Source organism: Sapajus apella, unplaced genomic scaffold (assembly GCF_009761245.1).
Source record: "Sapajus apella isolate SASKATOON/1434 unplaced genomic scaffold, GSC_monkey_1.0 scaffold40, whole genome shotgun sequence".
NCBI lineage: Eukaryota > Metazoa > Chordata > Mammalia > Primates > Cebidae > Sapajus > Sapajus apella.
The window spans coordinates 19133738-19161700 of NW_022436980.1; the positions used below are offsets into that span (position 1 = coordinate 19133738).

Genomic DNA, 27963 nt, shown 5'->3' on the forward strand with positions numbered 1-27963 from the left:
CACTTATATTCCTTTCTATTTTGTCCATTCTCGTTAGCATTTCGTCAAATCTTTTTTCAAGGTTCTTAGTTTCTTTGCATTTGGTTAGAACATGTTCTTTAAGTTCACAGAAGTTTCTTACTACCCACCTTCTGAAGTCTAATTCTGTCATTTCATCACACTTGTTCTCCCTCCAACCTTGTTCCCTTGCTGGTGAGGAGTTGTGATCCCTTGCAGGAGGAGAGGTGTTCTGGTTTCGGGTGTTTTCATCCTTTTTGTGCCGGTTTCTTCCCATCTTTAAGGATTTATCCACCTGTCGACTTTGTAGTTGCTGGCTTTCAGACTGGGTCTCAGATCTTTCAGATTGACATTTGTTTGTTGATGATGAGGTTATTTCTATTTCTTGGTTTTCCTTCTGACAGTCTGGCCCCTCTGCTGTAGATCTGCTGAGGTTCACTCCAGGCCCTGCTTGCCTGGGGTTCACCTGCAGCAGCTGCTGAACAGCAAGGATTGTTACCAGTTTTCTTCTTCTGCTATCTTTGTCCCAGAAGGATACCCGCCTAGTGTCAATCTGATCTCTCTTTTATGAGGTGTCTTTTTGGATATATAGGGGTCAGGGAGCTGCTTGAGGAGACGGTCTCTTCTTTATAGGAGTTCAAATGGTGAGCTGTGAGCTCTGTTGTTGTTCATTCAGAGCTGCTGGGCAGGTACTTTTAGGTCTGCTGCAGAGAACTCATAAACTGCTTTTTGTTCCCAGGTGCTCTGTCCTAGGGATTTAGGGCTTTATTTATGAGTTTCCGTTATGCTGCCGCCTTCTTTTTTTTTTTCCTTCAGACCTGCCCAGCCCAGCAAGGAGGCAGCCTAGTCACTGTCGGCCTATAGCAGCTTTGCTGAGCTGCTGTGGGCTCCGCCCTGCTGCCGAGTGAACTTCCCTGCAGTCCTGTTTATATGGGTGTAGTTAGAACTGCTTTGGCGATGGTGGCCCGCCTCTGTTGGGGCGGAGTCTCTGCTGTGGCGGGTTGCCTTGGCAACGTCGGGCTGGCTCAGCAATGGCGGGTTGCCTTGGCAACGTCGGGCTGCCTCAGCAATGGCGGGTTGCCTTGGCAACGTCGGGCTGCCTCAGCAATGGCGGGTTGCCTTGGCAACGGCGGGCTGCCTCAGCAATGGTGGGTTGCCTTGGCAACGGCGGGCTGCCTCGGTAATGGCGGACGCCCCTCCCCCACAGAGCTGGACCGTCCCGGGTTCAGCTGCGCTTGCTGTGAAACTCTCAATCCAGAGTTTCTGGTTGCTGTTCTTTTGTGGGGGTGGGGCCAGCCGAGCCTGATCGCCCGGCTCCCTGCCTCAGAGCCTTTTTTAAGTTGGTGTTCCAGTCGCCTGTTGAAGAGGCGCCGGGGTCTGTTTGTTTTCCCCTGCGGCCACTCACTGCGCTGGCTTAAACAGCGGCACTGAGGTTTGTGGCGCTTTTTTTTTTTTTTGCCCTGGAGGCTACTGTCCTGGTTCTCTGCTCAGTCCCCTTTTTGAACCGGCGAATGGGCGACTTCCCGTGGCTCCAATCGCCAGCCAAAAGGGCCCCCGGACCGGTGTATTTTGTACGGAGAACTGCGGCTCCGGGGCGCCGACAAAGCAGCCGCGCTGGGCAAAGCAGCGGCGCTGGCTGGCACAGCCGCACTGGCCGAAACAGCCGCGCTGGCGACCGTGGAGCTCCTCTGCCCGGGAATTTCCTAGTCTGTGGGCAATAAAAACGCGGCGTTGACTCACCCTCTGCGCTTTCACTGGGAGCTGCAATCCTGAGCTGTTCCTAAACGGCCATCTTGGATCGTCCTCCCCAGTTTTACTTTTAATGTTTATGAAGTGAAAAGGCATTTCATTTATAGATACACTGAAACAATATATTACAGCTTGAGGACTTCTTTTTCATTGAGGATTCAGCTGCTTTCCTAATGTGTGTCAGATTATATGCCCTGTCTGATAAAACTCAACTTCTTAAGCATGGTTTAAAGGGCTTCAGCTATCTCATTTGAATTTTTCTTTAAAGTACATTTGGAATTTTCAAGAATATATGAGTAGCTTCAACACATCTCTGGAAGTAGTTTTAGATAATTAAAAGGAAAAAAGTTAATTTCCTGATGTGGTTTGATCATCATCATTGTAACAACTTTATTGAAGAACAGAACTTGGTATTGAGAAAATGGCCTTCTTTTCTCTGACTTCATATGCAGTTTTCAATCCTAGAAAAATAAGGGGGAAGGATAGGAACTTTTTTCTATGCAAACAACCTCCATATTCCATAGAGCAGATTTTTTAAATATTAGGAGATGGCCTCCCGTACTCTCTCCATCTGTGTTGACCTGGGCGTTATAAACCTGTGAATTATGCTAACCCAAATGAGCGCATGGACGGCCAAGGCTCTTTGCTCAAGTTTCTCCTCTGAGAATCCTTTCACCATTTGGAAATATACACCTGTAGAGACCTCTGGATGAATAGCTGTTAGTGGGAAAAGCACTGGCACTGAGAAACCTAGACTCTGCCTCTTCCAGTCTCGTTTTTTCCCTTTTTTTGTGTATCCTTGAACATTTCACTTCTCTGACCCTCAGTTCCTTGTCTTTAATAGGCATGTTTTGCTACATGTGTTCTTGAGTCCTTCTAAGTGTAAGATGTGAGACTTTTGTTATGTTCACATACATGTGCATGCTCAGCCCTATTTCCCAACATAAGATTTTTACACACCAAAGGATGGCCTCATAAAGCACGTGAGCCTTTGGCAAGACAAGAGCTTGTATTTTTACTTCATTTTTTTTGCCTTTCACTTTCTGGACTTTAATTTGTTGTCTTCCATTTCTCTGGAAGTGAGTTCTTGCTCTATCTCCTCCATTCCTGAGGACTCAGAATAACTTAGACCCTCTAGGCAGAAATATGAACCAGCTTTATGTCTATTTGGTGCTAAGTTATGTAGGGGCACTCTGTACACAGGTCGGCAATTGCAAGCCACCTCTACTGCATAGAGTTATGTAAGGTTAACTCTGCTCCTGGTAATTGTACGGTGTTTTCTGAGACAGGGTCTTGCTCTGTCACCTGGGCTGGAGTGCAGTCGTGTGATTACAGCTCACTGAAGCTTCTCACTCCTTGGGCGCAAGTGATCCTCCTGCCTCAGCCTCCAGAGTAGCTGGGACTATAGGCATATAGTTCATGGCACACGGCAAATTTTTTTTATATTTTATGTTTTTGGTAGAGACACAGTCTTACTCTGTTGCCCAGGCTTGCATGCTCTTGAAGTTTACTTGAAAAATGCCAGAGGTCATCTCCCAATTATATCTTTTTTTTTAAAATTTTCGGCCCGAATCATGAACCATGTCTTACTATCCTCAGGTTCACTTTTGTTAGGGGATTTCCTAAAAGGGAATTTCCTGTCTTGAGATATTTCTCTTTCTCTATGCAGTGTTTTGCAATTGTATCTTGTCATTTGATGATGGCCTCTGGCTTCCTTGTCTTGCTTTTTCTCTCATACGTTTCACTTCAACAGATTCAGGAGATTTGGTTATTAGACTCCAGCCTAATTCCTAGACATATCTTGCTTCTATTTCTTTTTTTAGCCAAAGGTACGTTGCCAAAAGTGTTTGCTAACATTGCATCATACACTTATCATTTTCCTTTTTCCTTTCCAGATTTTTAATTTCTAATTACATTTAGCCAGAGTGACATCATTTTTGGTTCATGTTGTTGTTTTAACTGATTCTCATTCCTTATTCGTTGGGCATTTATATTTCATTTTGGATTGTCGAATCACTTTTTGACAGAAATAATTTAAACTTTAATGAACTTTTAAATGCACTATACTGTAAAGTGATGGTGCATTTGCATAATATCGCTCATCCAGGGTTTCAATAGTAACAGAATCATCTAGCTGAATCTATTAATGGAGGCGCATATAGTGTTAAAGAAGCAAAGGAAGAATGCTGAGGTATACAGAGACTAACACCAGTGGAAAGCCATTACCACTACTCTCCATTGGATTACAGAGGAAGGGGAGGAAATGCTGTTACCAGAGCCTATCGAGAGCTGGAGCTGTAATTGTGGAGGGAAGAGCACAGCTATGCTAGACACATAGTTTTGAGGCTTGGAGGAAGCAGGAAAGAAACACCCTGACCTCTCCTTCCTCCTGTCCTTTGATCTGCTTATGCTTCTCATTGGCCAAACTCAAACCGAAAACAAATGCAAGGGGGCAGGGTTGGTGCAGCTCACAGGGGTCCTCCTCCTAGGGCAGAGGACAGGAAGGGAAGGATCTGAAATGGTGGTGACAATTACAGAATAATCAGCATGGTGACCCACTTAAAATAGGAACTAGTTAAAACAACATGGACAAGGCAGGAAGTGATGTTGTAATGAATTCCACAAAAGAAAATAAGATTACTTGAGAGAGTAGTTTAAAGATGGTAGATGAAACTGTGGGTAATCCTCTATAGAGACTTCTGTAATTACTATTTTTCCTGTGCATTTGTCCCTAGGGAAGGGACAAAGTAGACATGCCCGGTGGTTTCCTGCCCCATGGCTCCCCCTCTGTGACTGGGAAAGTGTGTAGTTCAAAGCCTCCTCACACAGATCTTTGACAGAGAGACAAGGGGCACTGTGAAGACAAAGCATAACAGACTAATTAGCTCTCGTGTATGAGTCCTTTTTCATGCTGCTGATAAACACATACCTGAGACTGGGCAATTTACAAGAGAAAGAGGTTTAATGGACTTAACAGTTCACGTGGCTGAGGAGGCCTCACAATTATGGGGGAAGGTGAAAGGCACGTGTCACATGGTGGTAGATGTGCAGGGAAACTCCCCTTTCTAAAACCGTCAGATCTTATGAGACTTATTCACGATCACGAGAACAGCATGGGAAAGACCCGCCCCCATGATTCAATCACCTCCCACCGAGTTGCTCCCATAGCACGTGAAAATTCAAGATGAGATTTCGGTGGAGACACAGCCAAACCGTATCACCTTGTTTTGGATTAGCTCTATCCATAGGCCAGTATGCTCTGCTTTATTTCATGACCATAGACTAAACTCGAGCTAGCCACCCTAAAATTCTGTGCTTTTGTTCAAAATGCATATTAGGCTTGAGACTATCAGCACAAATTTACTATTGCTGGTAGGAGTCTCCTGGAGGAGGGAGAGAAGGTTAGATTCAGCATTTCTTATTCGTAGTTTTCATTGTGTTCATAGCTACAACATGAATTCTAGTCTTTTGATAGATTTATAAATATGGATAAGACATAAAAGCATTCAGAAATTGAAGAAGTATATTAGAAACCCAGGCTGTTATATTATGCCCAGAACATGATTCGGGCATTTCCTCTACTAGGGAACTTTCACAAGTATCCAGTTCTGTGTCTCCCAGACCAATGAAGTTAACATCTCTGAGTGTCAGGCCTGGGAATTGGTGTTTTTCTAAAGCTTCCATGTGATTCAAATGCCTTCTGAGGACTGAAAAGGATTGTTCTATTCTCTTTTTCTTTTTCAGTTTTCATACACCCAGGAAACATTTTCTGAGTTTTTTCTATGTGCATTGTACTTTTCTTTGTTATTCATAACCCAGAATAGATTGAAATACATAAACTCCTGCCAAATACCATGTCCATGTTACCTCTTAGCCTTATTGTTAAACTTTCTTTTTTTTAATAGACAGAGTCTTGCTCTATAGCCCAGGCTAGAGTGCAATGGCTCGATCATAGCTCATGGTAGTCTTGAACTCCCAGGATCAACTGATCCTCTTGCCTCAGCTTCCCAAGTGGCTAGAACTCCAGGTATGTGCCACCGTGCCTGACTAATTTTTTGTTGTTGTTGAGTTGGGGCCTTGCTATGTTGCCCAGGCTGGACTCCTGGACTCAAGCTATCCTCCTAGCTGAGCTTCCCACAGTGCTGGGATTATAAACATGAACCACCGTGCTGGCTGATCATTGTATTATTATTTTTTTTTTTGAAACGGAGTTTCGCTCTTGTTACCCAGGCTGGAGTGCAATGGCGCGATCTCGGCTCACCGCAACCTCCGCCTCCTGGGTTCAGGCAATTCTCCTGCCTCAGCCTCCCAAGTAGCTGGGACTACAGGTGTGCGCCACCATGCCCAGCTAACTTTTGTATTTTTAGTGGAGACGGGGTTTCACCATGTTGACCAGGATGGTCTCGATCTCTTGACCTCATGATCCACCTGCCTCGGCCTCCCAAAGTGCTGGGATTATAGGCGTGAGCCACCGCGCCCGGCCCATTGTATTTTTTTTACATAGACAGTTCTTCATAAGATTAAGTAATTAATATGTTCAAGGATTGTGTTTCTATATACTTCTCCATTTCTGAAGCTACATTTTAAGATAAGGTTAGTAGTACATTAGTAAAACATCACTAGAAAGAGGAAATTGTTTATGTTTTGTAAGTGTGATACCATTTCACAGGAGTGGCTATTCATCTGAGGTAACCAGACTACATTTTGATGTGGTGACATTTCTGACCAAACAGGAGGGCCTTCATTAACTAATTATATTTTCAGAATGGTGAATAAAATTGCCAGTTGTTCTTTCCTGCTGTGGGCAATGTAATTAAATCTTTGCCAACAAATTACAGATAACAATAACTTCTATGTATTTAAAGTCATTTAAGCTAAAAACACAGAGGAAAATGAACCATCTAAAGCAAGAAAACATTTTCTCTCATACATTCACTTTGTTCGAGGGCTTTTGAATATGTTACCTCATCTGTCCTTACTTTAAAGGAGAGAGCTGACATAGTTTTTCTCTAGATCCTGAAGCCCATGTCCTGCCCTAACCCCAATATTATTAATACACCACCTCCTCGTCCCTAGAAAACCTGGGAATATAGACAGACAGGTGGTATTTAAAATCACTTTTTATATGTTTCTTTTATCTATGATATGATTTAGCCTTTTTTTCCCCCCAGGATAATACCTTTCAAGCTGCATGGCCCTCAGCAGATGACTCCATCACCAGCAGTGTCCCACCACTTGATTTCAGCTCTGGTCCTCCCTCAGCCACTGGCAGGGAACTCTGGTCAGAAAGTCCTTTGGGTGATTTAGTGTCTACACACAAATTAGCCTTTCCCTCGAAGATGGGCCTCAGCTCTTCCCCAGAGGTTTTAGAGGCTAGCAGCTTGACTCTTCATTCTGTCACCCCGGCAGTGCTTCAGACTGGCTTGCCTGTGGCTTCTGAGGAAAGGACTTCTGGATCTCACTTGGTAGAAGATGGTGAGAAACTTTAATCCCTTTTCATACTTTTTATTATATCCGATGACAAGGGTTTTAAAGAGAGGAAGAGACTATGGCTATGAAAGAAAATGGTAGCATTCATAAGGGGGAAAATGTCTTGGTAAAATTGTGTGCGAGAGGAAACCGTCCAATTGAATTTGTTGGAATGGAGAGTCCAAATAGGTAAATAATAAGAAATAAACTTGGGAAGCTGGGGCGGGAAATCAATTAATAGGTATTTTGAAGGTCATATTGAAAGATACATAGTTTAGTTAAATTACTGCTGCTGCTTTTAAAGAACCACTTTACTTAAATATTGGAGTAATAAATAGCATCAAATGAGATTATTCAGCTAGGTTATAGTACTTGTGGGGGCCAAGTCTCAAGATTTTTGCTTGTAGTAGTATTGAGAAGGGGAGAAGCTAACCCATGGCAGATAAAGAAGTGAAAATGAAATTGATGATCTGGATGCTGTGGAGGAAAGGAAAAAGAAATGTGACTTGGGGTGGAGTACACACATGAAATGAGGAAGATGAACAAATATATAAATAATGAGTTCAGGATTGTGAACACTGGGTGAATATGAAGGATGACGAACAAAAAACATAACAGGGAAAATGAGAATTCAAAGAGAAACACAATGTTCAGGGAATTTTCCTCCTAAATTACTGCTGGATTTAGTATTTGTTGTCAAAATTGCTCCCAGCAGTTCTTTATTTTCATAAAATTTTTTTAAAGAACACAAGTGTTTGAAGATTATTTCAATAGTCAAGGTCTTGTCATCCTCAAGAAAGAGATAATATCCATGAGGGATTGCCCATATTACAAACACATTATCAGATCTTCTTCTTGCTTGCTAGATATAGAAAAGCAAAAGCCAACAATTGTCCCTGTCAACTTCACTGGGAAAAAACAGGCAACTAGTTTTACTGGGAGAACTAGGAATACATTTTGGCAACTCTGTAGATTAATTAATGGAACACTTTATTTTCAGGATTAGCCACTGTTGAAGAGTCAGAAGATTTTCTTTCTATTGATTCACTGCCTTCAAGTTCACTCACTCAACCTGTGCCAAAAGAAACAATACCACCCATGGAAGACTCTGATGTGTCCTTAACACCCTCACCATATCTGACCTCTTCTATACCTTTTGGCTTGGACTCCTTGACCTCCAAAGTCAAAGACCAATTAGAAGTGAGCCCTTTCCTGCCAGATGCATCCATGGAAAAAGAATCAATATTTGAGAGTGGTTTGGGTTCAGGGTCTGGGCAAAAGAGGGATCTGGTTACTTGGCCATGGAGCGACACTTCATCAGAGAGCACTGAACCGCTGTTGAAGCCATGGCTTGAAGACGATTCACTCTTGCCAGCTGAGATTGAAGATGAGAAACTAGTTTTAGTTGACAAAATGGATTCCGCAGACCAAATTAGTAAGCACTCAAAATATGAACATGATGATAGAGCCACAGTTACCAAAGGACCTCTTCTACGGACACCTGTAGCAACCTCTACTTATGAATCAGACCAGGCGGGTGCCATCCTAAGGGAGGATGTGGAACAAACTACCGAGTCATCCAACTATGAATGGTTTGACAGCGAGGTTTCAGTGGTAAAGCCAGATATGCAGCCTTTGTGGACCATACTGCCAGAATCAGATAGAGTTTGGACAAGAGCTTCTTCCCTGGAGAAGTTGTCCAAAGACACATTGGCAAGTACACCGCAGAGTACTGACAGACTCTGGTTGAAAGCTTCCATGACACAGTCTACCAAATTGCCTCCAACCACAATCTCCACCCTGCTAGAGGATGAAGTAATTATGGGTGTACAGGATATTTCATTAGAACTGGACCGGATAGGCACAGATTACTATCAGCCTGAGCTAGTCCCAGAGCAAAATGGCAAGGTTGGTAGTTATGTGGAAATGTCTACAAGTGTTCACTCCACGGAGATGGTTAGTGTGGCGTGGCCCACAGGAGGAGATGACTTGAGTTATACTCAGACTTCAGGAGCTTTGGTGGTTTTCTTCAGCCTCCGAGTGACTAACATGATGTTTTCAGAAGATCTGTTTAATAAAAACTCTTTGGAGTATAAAGCTCTGGAGCAAAGATTCTTAGAGTTGGTAAGCAGAAAAAGTGAAACATGGGCACTAGTGAATAATCATGTATGACTCACTTCTTCCCCCCTCTAGCACAAAAGGTCTGAGCAGGGAAAGTGGGATAGGCTGTGGACATTCATTTCCTGTCATTTACAAATAATATCATGGCCTAGGGTTGGTAAGAAAATTGTAAGACAGGAACATACAAGAAATGGAAAACACAAAAGGGGCATGAGAGTGATGTAATAATTTACAAGGAACATTGTATTCCATGAATTACGGGACTACAATAAGTTTGACGTTTCTTTCCACATTTTATTGTGAAGCTAATGTTTTGTGGGTACCTACGATCCCTTCACTGTTGTGATCCTTTAGTGAAACAGAAAATAAACTTTCTGGGTGTCTAAAACTATGTATGAATTCCATGGGGTCCCTAAACACCACTATGAAAATCTCATAGCATTTCTAGTTTATACTGTCTAAGCATTGCTAATTTGCACTTTTGTTAATTAACAGTTTAAATGTAGATAAAATACAATTAGGAAAAGCGAGACAGGGGCTTATCTTGTTTTTTTGTTTTGTTTTCTTTGGGTATATATTGAACAAAATGTGAAACCCTTTAATAAACTCACCACTTTTCATGTATTGTAGCTGGTTCCCTATCTACAGTCAAATCTCTCGGGGTTCCAGAACTTAGAAATCCTCAACTTCAGAAATGGCAGCATTGTGGTGAACAGCCGAATGAAGTTTGCCAGTTCTGTCCCTCCTAACATCAACAATGCGGTGTACATGATTCTGGAAGACTTTTGTACCACTGCCTACCATACCATGAACTTGGCTATTGATAAATACTCTCTTGATGTGGAATCAGGTATGACATTGCCTAACCTGGTGGTTTCTTAGTAGCATCCAGTGATTATTCTTGTGTGTTTCCTTCCTCATTGCATTAAGGTGACTCCAGTACTTGTAGGAAAAAAGAGTACTATGTCAGACAAATCTTCCACGTCTTCATAACTGGAAATATATTTCTTCCAAGAACATCAATATCATTCCCTTTTCAAAACATCGTCCAAACATGTTACTTTTCTATTTCACCTCCATTCCCTTTTCTGCCACTGCATCCGGCTTTTGTTTTTTACCCACTGGGTCTATTTTTGCTATGCTTTCATGTTATCACCTGCAAAAGGCTTGGGCCCTCTTCCCTTTAAGTTTTCGCATCCATTTCCATTGTCTTAAGCCTTGTATAAATGTCAGCAACTCTCCACATTTTTTATATGCAGATCAAATGTCTCATAACCTCCAGAATTAATATCTATCTACTTACTTGACAATCTCCACTTGGATGTACTCTGTGTATATCAAATTTAAGATAGCTACGAGTGAGCTCTTGTTTTCCATTTCTCGCCACCGTCCAGCTAAATCTACTCTTTCAGTTTCTCTATCTCTTTCTCTAAATGTAAGCTTCATCTACTCAGCCACTTAAGCCGGAAACATGAGAAGTCATTTTTTTTTTTTTTGAGATGGAATTTCGCTCTTGACCAGGCTGGAGTGCAATGGTGTGACCTTGGCTCACTGCAACCTCCACCTCCCAGGTTCAAGTGATTCTCCTGCCTCAGCCTCACGAGTAGCCAGGACTACAGGTGCCTATGACCATGTCTAGATGATTTTTTGTGTTTTTGGCAGAGACAGGGTTTCTCCGTGTTGGCCAGGCTGGTCTTGAACTCCTGACCTCAGATAATGCACCCTCCTCAGCTTCCCAAAGTGCTGGGATTGCAGGTGTGAGCCACCACACCTAGCTAGTGAAGTCATTCTTGATATTTCAGTTCCTATCACCTTGAATTCTTAGTCACTCACCAAACTTACACTGATTATGAATTCTAAATGTACCTCAAATCCATGCCCTTTTCCCTAACTACATGGCTATGACTCCCTCCAAATCACCACGATCTCTCCTTTGGGCCAGTTACCCCACATCCTCTCATGCTGCTCCTCCTATCCATCCTCCAGACAGCAGCCATGGTACTCTGAGTCGCTGTCTGGTTCAGTAGCCACAAGGCCTGGTCCCTGTCTTCTTCCCCCATATCCAATGCTACTAAGCCCTGTTTAACGTGTTCTAGTCAAACCAGCTTGTTTTTGGTTACTCAGATGCAAAACCTTTTTCTTGCCTTAAAGCTTTTGCACACACCGTCCCCTTTTGCCTTCTTACTGACTTTTGGTCACCCATGTGCCTCAGTTCAAATGTCACTTCCTTAGGAGTTTCATTGACTCACTTATAGTCTAGATTGAGGCTTTCCTGTCAGTTTTTATATTAATAGTACAATGTTCTTTTCCCCTAGAGAGTTATCATCGTTGTAATAATGTTAATTTATGTGCCTAGTTGCTTAGTGGCTATTTTTTCCAGATGAGCATTTCACAAGGACTGAGAATGTGTCTGTTTTATTAAGTACTTTCTAGCCAGAATTTAGCAGTGTCTTGAACACAGAGAAGATACTAAAAAATACTGTGAGTGAATGAAATAAACCATTGCTTTTGTTTGGAAGCCTTGGATGCAGAGAATACTGTTGAAGCCTGAATTTTCGTTCTTCCTTCCCTTCTACCTACCAGAGGACAGTGGTTTTGAGGAGTAAGAAGAAATGTCTGGCTTCATATTTCTCCAGTGCTTTTTAATCTCAAACTGGTTTGAAAGCCCGCCGTATTCTTTTGGAAAGAAGCAAACTTTCTTTTGAAATCTTTGAGAACCGTTATTCATTGAAAGTGAGGAAAATGGTTTCACTAATCCTTCATGTCTGAATCTCTTTCCACGTAGTTCTCTAAGACTATTTGCATATTCTTTGTCATGTGGTATAATAGAAAAGGCAATTAATTATAATTTGTAAGGCGTGATTTCTTGCTTTTGCTTTACCATTTATTATTTGCATGACCCTAGATGGGCTATTTTTATGCCTGCCACTTTAATTTGCATATGTTAAATGGGGGTAATATTGCCTGGCTCTGTATTTTATGAGACTATTGTAAGCATTAAACAAGTAATATCTATAAAACATTTGACTGGGCAGGGTGCAGTGGCTCAAGCCTGTAATCCCAGCACTTTGGGAGGCCGAGGTGGGTGGATCACGAGGTCAAGAGATCGAGACCATCCTGGTCAACATGGTGAAACCCGTCTCTACTAAAAATACAAAAAATTAGCTGGGCATGGTGGTGCGTGCCTGTAATCCCAGCTACTCAGGAGGCTGAGGCAGGAGAATTGCCTGAACCCAGGAGACGGAGGTTGCGGTGAGCTGAGATCGCGCCATTGCACTCTAGCCTGGGTAACATGAGTGAAACTCCGTCTCAAAAAAAAAAAAAAAAACAAACAAACATTTGACTGGCTATACAACTGCCAACAGTTATGATTTATAAAACTTTTGCAAAAGTCAATCAACTTCTTTTTAAACAGAATTACAGGCCAGGTGCTATGGCTCACACCTGTGAGGTTGAGGCAGAAGGATTGCTTAAGGCCAGGAGTTTGAGACCAGCCTGAGCAACACAGTCTCCATCTCTACAAAAAAACCCTAAAAATTAGCTGGGCACCGAGGCATGGGCCTGTAGTTCCAGCTACTTGGGAGGCTGAGATGGGAAGATTGCTGGAGCCTAGGTGATTGAGCTGCAATGAACTGTGATCACACAACTACACTCTAGCCTGGACAACATAGTGAGAACCTGTCTCTAAAAAAAATAAAACATAAAAGTATAGAGAATTACAATAAATATACTTACTTCAGTTTTTTAAAATTATACCTTAAGTTCTGGGATACATGTGCTGAATGTGCAGATCTGTTAATAGGTATACACGTGCCATGGTGGTTTGCTGCAACCATCAACGCGTCATCTACATTAAGTATTTCTCCTAATGCTGTCCCTTCGCAATCCCCCAATCCCTGACAGGCCCCAGTGTGTGATGTTCCCTTCCCTGTGTCCATGTGTTCTCAGTGTTCAACTCCCACTTATGAGTGAGAACATGAGGTGTTTTGGTTTTCTGTTCCTGTGTTAGTTTGCTGAGAATGATGGTTTCCAGTTTCATCCATGTTCCTACAAAAGACATGAACTCATTCTTTTTTATGGCTGCATAGTATTCCCTGGTGTATATGTGGAACATTTTCTTTATCCAGTCTACCATTGATGGGCATTTGGGTTGCTTCCAAGTCTTTGCTATTGTAAATAGTGCCACCATAAACATACGTGTGCATGTGTCTTTATAGTGGAATAATTTATAATCCTTTGGGTTTATACCCAGTAATAGGATTGCTGGGTCAAATAGTATTTCTGGTTCTAGATCCTTGAGGAATTTTCACACTGTCTTCCACAATTGTTGAACTAACTTAAAGCATTCCTATTTCTCCACATCCTTTCCAGCATCTATTGTCTCCTGACTTTTTAACGATCACCATTCTAACTGGTGTGAGATAGTATCCCATTGTGGTTTTGATTTGCATTTCTCTAATGACCGGTGATGGTGAGCTATTTTTCATATGTTTCTTGGCCACATAAATGTCTTCTTTTGAGAAGTGTCTGTTCATATTCTTTGCCCACTTTTTGATGGGGTTGTTTGTTTTCTTCTTGTAGATTTGTTTAAATTCCTTGCAGATTGTTGATATTAGCTATTTGTCCAATGGATAGATTGCAAAAATTTTCTTTCATTCTGTAGGTTGCCTGTCCACTCTGATGATATTTTCTTTTGCTGTCCAGAAGCTCTTTAGTTTAATTAGATCCCATTTGTCAATTTTGGCTTTTGTTGCCATTGCTTTTGGTGTTTTGGTCATGAAGTCCTTGTCCATGCCTATGTCCTGAATGGTATTGCCTAGATTTTCTTCTAGGGTTTTTATGGTTTTAGGTCTTAGTTTAAGTCTTTAATCCGTCTTGAGTTAATTTTTGTATAAGGTGTAAGGATGGGGTCCAGTTTCACTTTCCTGCATATGCCCAGCCAGTTTTCCCAACATCATTTATTAAATAGGGAATCCTTTCCCCATTGCTTGTTTTTGTCAGCTGTCAAAGATCAGATGGTTGTGATGTGTGGCGTTATTTCTGAGCCTCTGTTCTGTTCCATTGGTCTATATATCTGCTTTGAGACCAGTGCCATGCTGTTTTGGCTACATCAGCCTCGTAGTATAGAGTGTGAAGTTAGGCAGCGTGATGCCTCCAGTTTTCTGCCTTCTGCTTAGAATTGTCTTGCTATGTGGGCTGTTTTTTGGTTCCAAATGAAATTTAAAGTAGCTTTTTTTCTAATTCTGTGAGGAAAGTCAGTGGTAGCTTGGTGGGGATAACATTGGATCTATAAATTACTTTGACCAGAATGGCCATTTTTACAATTGATTCTTCCTATCCATGAGCATGGAATGTTTTCCCATTAGTTTGTGTCTTCTCCTATTTCCTTGAGCAGTGGTTTGTAGTTCTCCTTGATGAGCTCCTTCATATCCCTTGTAAGTTGTATTTCTAGGTATTTTATTCCCTTTGTAGAAATTATGAATGGGAGTTCACCCATGATTTGGCTCTCTGCTTGTCCATTATTGGTGTATAGGAATGCTTGTGAATTCTGCACATTGATTTTGTATCCCAAGACTTTGCTAAAGTTGCTTATCAGCTTAAGGAGATTTTGGGCTGAGAGAATGGGGTTTTCTAAATATACAATCATGTCATCTGCAAACAGAGACAATTTGACTTCCTCTCTTCCTATTTGAATACCTGTTATTTCTTTCTCTTGCCTGATTGCCCTGTCCAGAACTTTCAATCCTATGTTGAGTAGGACTGGAGAGAGAGGGCATCCTTGTCTTGTGCCGGTTTTCAAAGAGAATGCTTCCAGCTTTTGCCCATTCAGCATAATACTGGCTGTGGGTTTGTCATAAATAGCTCTTATTCTTTTGAGATATGTTCATCAATACCTAGTTTATTGAGAGTTTTTAGCCTGAAGGAGTGTTGAATTTTATCGAAGGCCTTTTCTGCATCTATTGGGGTAATCATGTGGTTTGTGTCTTTGGGTCTATTTACGTGATGGATTATGTTTATTGATGTGCGTATGTTGAATCAGCCCTACATCCCAGGGATGAAGCTGACTTGATCGTGATGAATAAGCTTTTTGATGTGCTGCTGGATTCGGTTTGCCGGTATTTTATTGAGGATTTTTGCATCTATGTTCATCAGGGATATTGGCCTGAAATGTTCTTTTTTTGTTGTGTCTCTGCCAGGTTTTGGTATCAGGATGATGCTGGCCTCATAAAATGAGTTAGGGAGGAGTCCTTCTTTTTGTATTGTTTGGAATAGTTTCAGAAGGAATGGTACCAGCTCCTCTTTGTACTTCTGGTAGAATCTGGCTGTGAATCTGTCTGGTCCTAGGATTTTTTTGGTTGGTAGGCTATTAAGTATTGCGTCAATTTCAGAACTTGTTATTGGCCTATTCAGGGATTCACCTTCTTCCTGGTTTAGTCTTGGGAGGAGGGGGGTGTATGTGTCCAGAAATGTATCCATTTCTTCTAGATTTTCTAGTTTTTTGCATAGACGTGTTGATAGTATTCTCTGATGGTAGTTTGTATTTCTGTGGGGTCAGTGGTGATACACCCTTTATCACTTTTTATTGTGTCTATTTGATTCTTCTCTCTTTTCTTGTTTATTCATCTGGCTATTGGTTTATCTATTTTTTAAATCTTTTCAAAAATCCAGCTCCTGGATTCATTGATTTTTTGAGGGGTTTTACGTGTCTCTGTCTCCCTCAGTTGTGCTCTGATCTTAGTTATTTCTTGTCTTCTACTAGCTTTGAATTTGTTTGCTCTTGCTTCTCTAGTTTTTTCAATTGTGATATTACAGTGTCAATTTTAGATCTTTCCTGCTTTCTCCTGTGGGCATTCAGTACTATTAATTTCCCTCTAAACACTGCTTTAGCTGTGTCCCAGACATTCCTGTATGTTGTGTCTTTGTTCTTATTGATTTCAAAGAACTTCTTCATTTCTGCCTTAATTTCATTATTTACCCAGTAGTCATTCAGGAGCAGGCTGTTCGGTTTCTATTTAGTTGTGTGGTTTTGAGTGAGTTTCTTAATCCTGAGTTCTAACTTGATTGCACTGTGGTCTGAGAGACTGTTTATTATGATTTCTGTTCTTTTGCATCTGCTGAAGATTGCTTTACTTCCACATATGTGGTCAACTTTAGAGTAAGTGCTATGTGGTGCTGAGAAGAATGTATATTCTGTTGATTTGGGGTGGACAGTTCTGTAGATGTCTATTAGGTTGGCTTGGTTCAGAGCTAAGTTCAAGTCCTGAATATCCTTGTTAATTTTCTGTCTCGTTGATCTGTCTAATATTGACAGTGGGGTGGTAAAGTCTCCCACTATTATTGTGTGGAAGTCTAAGTCTCTTTATAGGGCTCTAAGAACTTGCTTTATGAATCAGGGTGCCCCTATATTGGGTACTTACATATTTAGGATAGTTAGCTCCTCTTATGGCATTGATCCCTTTACCACTATGTAATGTCCTTCTTTGTCTGTTTTGATCTTTGTTGGTTTAAATTCTGTTTTATCAGAGACTAGGATTGCAATCCCTGCTCTTTTTTGCTTTCCATTTGCTTTGTCAATATTCCTCCTGGGCCTGCTGCTTTTCAGATGCCCTGCCCAGAGAGGAGAAATGTAGAGAGGCAGTCTGGCTACAGTGGCTTTGCTGAGCTGTGGTGGGCTCTGCCCAGTTCAAACTTCCCTGGGGCTTTGTTTACACTGCGAGGGGAAAACCACCTACTCAAGCCTCGGTACTGACCGACGCCCTTCCCCCCACCAAGCAGGAGTGTTCCAGGTCGACTGAAGACTGCTGTGCTAGCAGCGAGAATTTTAAGCCAGTGGATCTTAGCTTGCTGGGCTCCATGGGGGTGGGATTCTGTGAGCTAGACCACTTGGCTCCCTGGCTTTAGCCCCCTTTCTAGGGGAGTGAACAGTTCTGTCTTGCTGGCGTTCCAGGCACAATTGAAGTATGAAATAAACAAACAAACACACAAAAACTCCTGCTGCTAGCTCAGTGTCTGTCCAAATCGCTGCCCAGTTTTGTTCTTGAAACCCAGGGCACTGGTGGTGTAGGCACTTGAGGGAATCTCCTGGCCTGCGGGTTCCCAAGACTATGGGAGAAGTGTTCCCAAAACTCTGGGCTGTAATGCACTGTTCCCCATGGCACAGTCCCTCATGGGCTTCCATTGGCTACGGGAGGGAGTTCTCTGACCTCTTGTGCTTCCCGGGTGAGGTGATGCCCCACCCTGCTTTGGCTTGCCCTCCGTGGGCTGCACCCACTGTTTAACCAGTCCCAGTGATGTGAGCGGGGTACCTCAGTTGGAAATGCAGAAATCACCCGCCTTGTGTGTTGATCTAACTGGGAGCTGCAGACCAGAGCTGTTCCTATTTGGCCATCTTGCCAGCCACCCCCTTACTTCAGTTTTGTATGTAACTCATGTGTCAGCTGCATGCAGTGTCATCAAAGTTTATAAGGTCACCTTTACTTTTAATATTCAAATTAGCTGGCATTAGCTCAATCCCTATTCAGTATAAAACCTGCATCTGTGTTCCCCCAACTCCTCAGTGTCTCTGGGCATTGTAAGGGAACTTAAATATCTCTTAAGCCTCCTCAATTCTGAGTTTCTGCTGCTGAATTTTCAGTATCACCTGCATCTTGACTCTTGTGGTGTTAACTAATGCAAATCACAGTTCTGTTTTTGATCTGCTCAAAGCACCTCTAACGTAAGGAAGTTGATTCTATCAGACATTTGCTGATGGTATGAAGGTGATGGAGAAGGCTTTATCTAAGCATGGCAGATGGCTTAAAAATTAGTTAGGTGGCCGGACGCTGTGGCTCATGCCTGTAATCCCAGGACTTTGGGAGGCCGAGGCAGGCAGACCATGATGTTAGGAGTTCAAGACCAGCCTGACTAACATGGTGAAACTTCGTCTCTACTAAAAATACAAAAAGTAGCCAGGTGTGGTGGCATGTGCCTATAGTCCCAGCTACTCGGGAGGCTGAAACAGAATTGCTTGAACCTGGGAGGCAGAGGTTGCAGTGAGCCATGATAACGCCACTGCACTCCAGCCTGGGTGACGGAGCGAGACTCCATCTCAAAAAAATTAGTTAGGCATAACCATTCTAAAATTCCTCTGCCACCCTCTCAAGGGCATCTCTTACTGGCCAACATTTTTTTCCCAGGACCCAGCCAGCTACGATACTGCTCAGGCCATAAAGCTGTCTTTCCAGACCATTTTCACATCTTTCCTCTACTCTCATTTTTCTGGATCCACCTATCCTTCTTTTTTTTTCTTTAATTGCATTTTAGGTTTTGGGGTACATGTGAAGAACATGCAAGATTGTTGCATAGGTACACACTTGGCAGTGTGATTTGCTGCCTTCCTCCCCTTCACCTATATCTGGCATCTCTCCCCATGATATCTCTCCCCACCTCCCACCCCCCGCTGTCCCTCCCCTATTTCCCCCCAACTGACCCCAGTGTGTAGTGCTCCCCTCCCTGTGTCCATGTGTTCTCATTGTTCAGCACTCGCCTATGAGTGAGAACATGCGATGTTTGATCTTCTGCTCTTCTGTCAGTTTGCTGAGAATGATGGTTTCCAGGTTCATCCATGTCCCTACTAAGGACATGAACTCATCGCTTTGGATGGCTACATAATATTCCATGGTGTATATGTGCCACATTTTCCCTGTCCAGTCTATCATCGATGGGCATTTGGGTTGGTTCCAGCAATCCCATTACTGGGTATATATCCAAAGGATTATAAATCGTTCTACCTATCCTTCTTTTAAGCTGCTCCCAGAAAACCAGAATGTAATTAATTCCACAATTTAGATCCCTGTCTACCATCTAAAAGTTAGCTCCAACTCTACCTTTGTTTCCCCAGTAGAGTCACTAAGGCACTTTTCCAAACATATGGTCACCTACCTGGGTACCCTCCTTTAACCAGCACAAAGGATTGGAAAGAGACTTTGAAACCACGGTCTTTTATTTACATGATTAAAATATTAGGGTTTGTCTTTCTCCTTGACCTGGAAGCAAAAAGGCAGTATTTTTATCTTTTTCTTATGGCTATATCTTTTTCTTAATGTATAGAAAATATGGACTCTGTTTTCTCACCTCAGACACATATACCCACAGAATGGTTACAAGGTTTTAAAATTTTTAAATAGAATTATTTTACTACACGTATAATGGTTAAGCATTCCTAATATGAAAATCTGAAATCTGAAATGCTCCAGTCTGAAACCTTTTGAGCACTGACATGATGCTCCTAGGGGAAGTTTCTTCACTTGATCTCACGTGATAGGTTGCCGTCAAAACGCAGATGCACAACAGTTCATTCAGAGGGCCCACGGGAAAAAAGACTCTCACACTTCCCTTCAGTGTGATACAGGTTTTCCAGGCAAAGCATGATGGTCGTGCTGAGCAACCACGGATTGTCCTCATGGGTGGCTGAGATAGTGTCCTCTTTGCTTTCTGATGGTTCAACATATACAAACTTTGTCTTATGCACAAAATTATTTAAAATGTTGTGTAAAATTACCTTCAGTCTATGTGTATGAGTTATATATGAAACACAAATGAGTTTTCTGTATTGACTTGGGTTCCATCCCCATGATATCTCATTATGTAAATGCAAATATTCCAAAATCTGAAAAAATTGGAAATCCAAACTCCTTCTCCTCCCAAGAATTTTAGATAAAGGATACTCGGGCCGGGCGCGGTGGCTCAAGCCTGTAATCCCAGCACTTTGGGAGGCCGAGGCGGGTGGATCACAAGGTCAAGAGATCGAGACCATCCTGGTCAACACGGTGAAACCCCGTCTTTACTAAAACTACAAAAAAATTAGCTAGGCATGGTGGCTCATGTCTGTAGTCCCAGCTACTCAGGAGGCTGAGGCAGGGGAATTGCCTGAACTCAGGAGGCGGAGGTTGCGGTGAGCCGCGGCCCCCCCCTTCCCCCCCGGGGTGAAAAAAAGAAACACCCCCCCTCAAAAAAAAAAAAAAAAAAAGGATACTCAATCTTATATTTTTAGTTAAAGGCCTTCAGATGAAAGTGCTTTATTTCAAGATTGAGTAGAGACAAGATTGACTTGACTCTTGCCCAGCTTACTTTCACATGCGGTATCTCAGAAGCTCTTGAACTTTCATTAACAAAGGAGAGCTATGCAGTCCGTTCTTCCTCACCCCTATAGACACTCCTATCCCTCACTGCCAGGAAAGGAGCAGATTATTTTCTGATTACAGTCACAAAACAAATACCAGGATAAAGATGTGAAGACTTAGGAAATGTGTAGTGAAATCTGCCTGTGCAGTTCCCTTGTAGAAATCTCCCGTCTGTCAGCACATTTGTATGTTCTTCCTGTTAGATGAGCATCTTGGCAGTGGTCCCCTGTATTAGTTTCCTAGAGCTGCTATAACAAAGTGCCACAAACTAGGTGCCTTATGACAACAGGCATTTATTCTCCACTGTTCTTGAGGCTAGAAGTCCAAAATCAAAACGTTGGCCAGGCCGTGTTTCCTCTGAAAGATCTAGGGAAGAATCTTTCCTTACCTTTTCCTGGTCTCTGGTGTTCTCCAGAAATCCGTGGCATCCCTTAGCTTGTAGGTGTATCACTCTAATCTCTGCCTTTGTCTACAGTCTTCCTTTTTATGTGTTTGTGTCGGTGTCCAAATTCCCCTCTTCTTAGAAGGACACTAATCCTTGAATTAGGGCTCATTCTAATCTAGTATGGCGTCTTCTTGATTACATCAACAAATGCTCTGTTTAAAAATAAGGTCACATTCTGAGCTTCTGGATGGACATGAACTTTTGGGGACGTTATTCAACTCAGTACTTTCCCCTTGTTACCACATGTGGCCAAAGGAGATCAACTTCAGTGAACCTCCAAACTCCAAGGGCACAGACGTGTAAAATTGCCTTCAATTTCCAGAGCAGCAAGAAGATCATTGCTTTTCAAATCATTATGTATGTAGATCCTTCCAATATTTGGAAACCAAGAGACTATGCTATTTCTTTTTATTTCCTGTAGGCTTCTAGCCAAATGTTATATTTTTAAATACAGATGAGTCTATGGATCATTTCCATGTATTTCCACTGTTTTCAATATCTGTGTCACCATTTGCCCAGTTGCCATTCACAGATTGCCACTGACCAGTGAAGAACATGTGGGTGCTGTGGCAGGATGGAAGGGCCATTCTATGTCTTACATCTTTTTTTCACTGATTACTGCCTGAGTTCGTTTTTAAAAATAGTCATTTTCCCTTGCCCTATCAATGAAAAATTAAGTTACGAAGGCAAAAATATTTTGTTGGAAATGGCCTCAGGAGGTGCAGGGCTAACTTATTTTCCTGACATTGACTTTCAAAAATCATGACTGTTGCTAGGCTGCTCTTACTGGGTGATGCCCATCCCTGAGGCTCCGACTGGTTCTTTTCTGGGCTCTCTCTCCCCAGTCATGTTCTCAATGTTGTGCAAGGCAAGTAGTGACATATGTAGGGTGGAGGTCAACTGCAGCAGGTTATGGCTGGTGGAAATGAATGTTCTGTGAAAACTGTTTAATTTAGATCTACAATTACAATTGTGTTTAAATTAGATCTACAATCACATGGCATAGATTTGTATAACTTCTACATGCTCCCTAGATAAAACATGGTAAGGATTACGATTTGGCTCTGGGTTGCAGAAATTTTTTTTTAATTTTATTTTTTATTGTACTTTAGGTTGTACATGTGCAGATCATGCAGGATTGTTGAATAGGTACACATATGGCAATGTGGTTTGCTGCCTCCCTCCTCCCGTCACCTACATCTGGCATTTCTCCCCATGTTATCCCTCTGCAAGCTCTCCATCCCCCTGCTGTCTCTCCCCTGCCCACCCCCAACAGACCCCAGTGTGTGATGCTCCCCTCCCTGTGTCCACGTGTTCTCATTGTTCAATATCCACCTATGAGTGAGAACATGTGGTGTTTGATTTTCTGTTCTTGTGTCAGTTTGCTGAGAATGATGGTTTCCAGATTCATCCATGTCCCTACAAAGGACACAATGTCATCCTTTTTTATGGCTGCGTAGTATTCCATGGTATATATGGGCCACATTTTCCATGTCCAGTCTATCATTGATGGGCATTTGGGTTGGTTCCAGGTCTTTGCTATTGTAAACAGTGCTGCAGTGAACATACATGTGCATGTGTCTTTATAATAGAATGATTTACAATCCTTTGGGTATATACCCAGTAATGGGATTTCTGGGTCAAATGACATTTCTATTTCTAGGTCCTTTAGGAATCACCACACTGTCTTCCACAATGGTTGAACTAATTTACACTCCAACAATGTAAAAGTGTTCCTATTTCTCCACATCCTCTCCAGTGTCTCTTTTCTCCAGATTTTTTAATGATTGCCATTCTAACTGGCATGAGATGGTATCTCAATGTGGTTTTGATTTGCATTTTTCTAATAATCAGTGATGATGAGCATTTTTTCATATGTTTGTTGGCCTCATAGATGTCTTCTGTTGAAAAGTGTCTGTTCATATCCTTTGCCCACTTTTGGATGGGTTTGTTCGTTTTTTTCTTGTAAATCTATTTTAGTTCTTTGTTGATTCTGGATATTAGTTAGCCCTTTGTCAGATGGGTATATTGCAAAAATTTTTTCCCATTCTGTTGGTTGCCTATCCACTCTAATGATAGTTTCTTTTGCTATACATAAGCTCTGGAGTTTAATTAGGTCCCATTTGTCTATTTTGGCTTTTGTTGCCAATGCTTTTGGTGTTTTAGTTAGGAAGTCCTTGCCTACGCCTATGTCCTGAATGGTTTTGCCTAGGCTTTCTTCCAGGGCTTTTATGGTATTAGGTCTTATGTTTAAATATTTAATCCATCTGGAATTAATGTTAGTGTAAGGTGTCAGGAAGGGGTCCAGTTTCTGCTTTCTGCACATGGCTAGCCAGTTTTACCAACACCATTTATTAAATAGTGAATTCTCTCCCCATTGCTTGTTTTTGTGAGGCTTGTCAAAGATCGGATGGTTGTAAATATGTTGTGTTGCCTCTGAGGCCTCTGTTCTGTTCCATTGGTCTATATCTCTGTTTTGGTACCAGTACCATGCAGTTTGGATTACTGTAGGCTTGTAGCATCGTTTGAAGTCCGGTAGTGTGATGCCTCCCGCTTTGTTCTTTTTGCTTAGAATTGACTTGGCTATGCGGGCTCTCTTTTGGTTCCATATGAAGTTTAAGGTGGTTTTTTCCAGTTCCGTGAAGAGGGTTATAGGTAGCTTGATGGGGATAGTGTTGAATCTATAAATTACTTTGGGCAGTATGGCCATTTTCACAATATTGATTCTTCCTAACCATGTAATGTTTCTCCATCTCCTTGTGTCCTCTCTTATTTCCTTGCCAGTGGTTTGTAGTTCTTGAAGAGGTCCTTCACATCCCTTGTTAGCTGTATTCCTAGGTATTTTATTCTCTTTGTAGCAATTGTGAATGGGAGTTTAGTCATAATTTGGCTCTCTGTAACTCTGTTATTGGTGTATAGGAATGCTCGTGATTTCTGCACATTGATTTTGTGTCCTGAGACTTTGCTGAAGTTGCTTCTCGGTTTAAGGAGATTTTGGGCTGAGATGATAGAGTCTTCTAAATATACAATCATGTCATCTGCAAATAGAGACAATTTGACTTCCTCCTTTCCTAACTGAATATCCTTTATTTATTTTTCTTGCCTAATTATTCTGACTGGAACTTCCAATACTCTGCATCTATTGAGATAATCATGTGGTTTTTGTCTTTGGTTCTGTTTATGTGCTGGATTACGTTTACAGACTTGCTTATGTTCAACCAGTGTTGCATCCCTGGGATGAAGCCTACTTAATTGTGATGGATAAGCTTTCTGATGTGCTGTTGCAATTGGTTTGCCAGTATTTTATTGACGATGTTTGCATCTATGTTCATCATGGATATTGGCCTGCAGTTTTCTTTTCTTGTTGAGTCTCTGCCGAGTTTTGGTATCAGGATGATGTTGGTCTCATAAAATGATTTGGGAAGGATTCCTTCTTTTTGGATTGTTTGGAATAGTTTCAGAAGGAGTGGTACCAGCTCCTCTTTGTATGTCTGGTAGAATTCGGCTGTGAATCCATCTGGACCTTGGCATTTTTTGTTGGGTAGGCTATTAATTGCTGCCTCAACTTTAGCCCTTGTTATTGGTCTATTCAGAGTTTTGAGTTCTTCCTTGTTTAGTCTTGGGAGGGTATAAGTGTCCAGGAATTTATCCATTTCTTCCAGGTTTACTGGTTTATGCACATAGAGTTGTTTGTAGTAATATCTGATTGTAGTTTGTATTTCTGTGGAATTGGTGGTGATGTCCCCTTTATCATTTTTTATTGCATCTATTTGATTCTTCTCTTTTTTCTTTTTTATTAATCTGGCTGGCAGTCTGTCTATTTTGTTGATCTTTTCAAAAAACTAGCTCCTGGATTTATTGATTTTTTGGTTTTTTGTATCTCTATCTCTTTCAGTTCTGCTCTAATCTTAGTTATTTCTTGTCTTCTGCTAGCTTTTGAGTTTTTTTGACCTTGCCTCTCTAGCTCTTTCAATTTTGACAATAGGGTGTTGATTTTAGATCTTTCCTCGCTTCTCAAGTGGGCATTTATTGCTGTAAATTTCCCTCTAGGTACTGCTTTAAATGAGTCCCAGAGATTCTGGTATGTTGTGTCTTTGTTCTGGTTGGTTTCTGGATGTAAAGAAATAACATCTTTATTTCTGCCTTCATTTGATTGTTTATCCGGTTGACATTCAGGAGCCAGTTGTTCAGTTTCCATGAAGTTGTGCGGTTCTGAGTTAGTTTCTTAATTCTGAGTTCTAACTTGATTGTACTGTGGTCTGAAAGACTGTTTTATGATTTCCGTTCTTTTGCATTTGCTCAGGAATGACTTACCTCCAATTATGTGGTCAATTTTGGAGTAGGTGCAATGTGGTGCTAAGAAGAATGTATATTCTGTGGATTTGGGGTGGAGAGTTCTATAGATGTGTATTAGGTTTGCTTGCTCCAGATCTGAGTTCAAGTCCTAGATATCCTTGTTAATTTTCTGTCTCATCGATGTATCTAATATTGACAGTGGAGTGTTAAAGTCTCCTACTATTATTATGTAAGAGTCTAAGTCTCTTTGTAGGTCATTAAGAACTTGCTTTATGTATTTGGGTGCACTGGTATTGGATGCGTATATATTTAGGATCATTAGCTCTTCTTGTTGCATTGATCCCTTTACCATTATGTAATGCACTTTTTTTTGTCTCTTTTCATCTTTGTTGGTTTAAAGGCCATTTTATCAGAGACTAGGATTGCAACTCCTGCTTCTTTTTGCTCTCCCATTTGCTTGATAAATCTTCTTTTATCCCTTTATTTTGAGCCTATGTGTGTCCTTGCACGTGAGATGTGTTTCCTGAATACAGCACACTGATGGGTCTTGACTTTTTATCCAACTTGCCAGTCTGTGTCTTTTGATTGGGGCATTTAACCCATTTACATCTAGGATTAATATTGTTGTGTGTGAATTTGATCCTGCCATTTTGATGCTAGGTGGATGATTTGCCCGTTAGTTGACACATTTTCTTCATTGTGTTGATGCTATTTACCATTTGGTACATTTTTGGAGTGGCTGGTCCTGGTTGTTCCTTTCATTCTTTAGTGCTTCTTTCAGGAGCTCTTCTTGTAAGGGGGACCTGGTGGTGATGAAATCTCTCAGCAAGTGCTTGTCCGTCGATTTTCTTTCTCCTTTGCTTATGAAGCTTAGTTTGGTTGGATACGAAATTCTAGATTGAAAGTTCTTTTCTTTAAGGATGTTGAATATTGTCCCCCACTCTCTTCTGGCTTGTAGGGTTTCTGCTGAGAGATCCGCTGTGAGTCTGACGGGCTTCCCTTTGTGGGTAACCCAACCTTTCTCTCTGGCTGCCCTTAGCATTTTTTCCTCATTTCAACCCTGGTGAATCGGATGATTATGTGCCTTGGGGTTGCTCTTCTTGACGAATATCTTTGTGGCGGTCTCTGTATTTCCTGGACTTGAATATTGGCCTACCTTGCTAGGCTGGGGAAGTTCTCCTGGATAATATCCTGAAGAGTGTTTTCCAGCTTGGATTCATTCTCTCCATCACATTCAGGTACACCTGTCAAATGTAGATTAGGTCTTTTCACATAATCCCATATTTCTTGGAGGCTTTGTTTATTTCTTTTCAGTCTTTTTTCTCTAATCTTGCCTTCTCATTTTATTTCATTGAGTTGATCTTCAATCTCTGATATCCTTTCTTCTGTTTGGTTGATTCAGCTATTGAAACTTGTGTATGCTTCATGGAGTTCTCTTGTGTTTTCCAGCTCCATCAGGTCATTTATATTCTTCTCTAGTCTGTTTATTCTCATTAGCATTTCGTCTAACCTTTTTTCAAGGTTCTTAGTTTCTTTGCATTGGGTTAGCACATGTTCATTTAGCTCTGAGACGTTTGTTATTACCTACCTTCTGAAGCCTGTTTCTGCCAATTCATCAGATTCATTCTCCATCCAGCTTTGTTCCATAGCTGGTGAGGAGTTGTGATCCCTTGGAGGAGGAGAGGTGTTCTGGTTTTTGGTATTTTCATCCTTTTTGTGCTGGTTTCTTCCCATCTTTGTGGCTTTATCTACCTGTGGTCTTTGTAGTTGGTGACTTTTGGATGGGGTCTCTGAGTGGACATCCTTTTTGTTCATGATGAAGTTATTTCTTTCTGTTTCTAAGTTTTCTGGCCCCTCTGCTGTAGGACTGCTGGAGGTCCACTCCAGACCCTGCTTGCCTGGGGATCACCTATGGCAGCTGCAGAACAGTAGGGGTTGCTGCTGGTTTCTTCTTCTGTTCTCTTTGTCCCAGAAGGGTACCCATCAGATGTCTGCCTGAGCTGTCCTTTATGAGGTGTCTCTTTGGGTATACAGGGGTCAGGGAGCTGCTGGAGGAGACAGTCTGTCCCTTATAGGAGCTCAAGTGCTGAGCTGGGAGCTCCATTGTTCATTCAGAGCTGCTGGGCAGGTACGTTTTAGTCTTCTGCAGCAAAACTCATAACTGCCTGTTTTCCTAGGTGCTATGTTCCTCTGCATTGTTCTTTATGGGAACTGCATTCCGCAGCTGTTCCTATTTGGCCATCTTGGATCCTCCTGCAGAAAAATTTGACAAAAACTTATCAATCTTAGGATGAATGAGAATTTTTTTGTATGGTATTGGTGGTGATGGTGTACTTTAATGGTTCTGGAAGGGGGCTGTCCCATCTACTTTGGGGGAGAACTTTAATGAGGGTCTTTGTATACACCAATTTCTGTCCTTTGTCTTTTCTTACATTGTTTTCTGTTTAATGTTTTAGGTGATGAAGCCAACCCTTGCAAGTTTCAGGCCTGTAATGAATTTTCTGAGTGTCTAGTCAACCCCTGGAGTGGGGAAGCAAAGTGCAGATGCTTCCCTGGATACCTGAGTGTGGAAGAACGGCCCTGTCAGAGTCTCTGTGACCTACAGCCTGACTTCTGTTTGAATGATGGAAAGTGTGACATTATGCCTGGACACGGGGCCATTTGTAGGTATGTTTTAGTTACAGATTTTGTCTTTAAAGGAGATAGATATTTTCTCTAAATAAA

General features: G+C 41.7%; 1 protein-coding gene across 1 annotated transcript in view; it reads left to right on the forward strand.

Annotated features, from left to right (window-relative positions):
* The window catches only part of IMPG2 (interphotoreceptor matrix proteoglycan 2), a 117859-nt gene that overhangs the window by 82798 nt on the left and 7098 nt on the right, over window positions 1–27963 (forward strand). Inside the window, exons 12-15 of the mRNA XM_032299246.1 lie at window positions 6918–7221; window positions 8216–9339; window positions 9967–10186; window positions 27696–27906. Of these exons, the coding sequence (XP_032155137.1) occupies window positions 6918–7221; window positions 8216–9339; window positions 9967–10186; window positions 27696–27906 (1859 nt within the window). The remainder of the gene's footprint in view (window positions 1–6917; window positions 7222–8215; window positions 9340–9966; window positions 10187–27695; window positions 27907–27963) is intronic.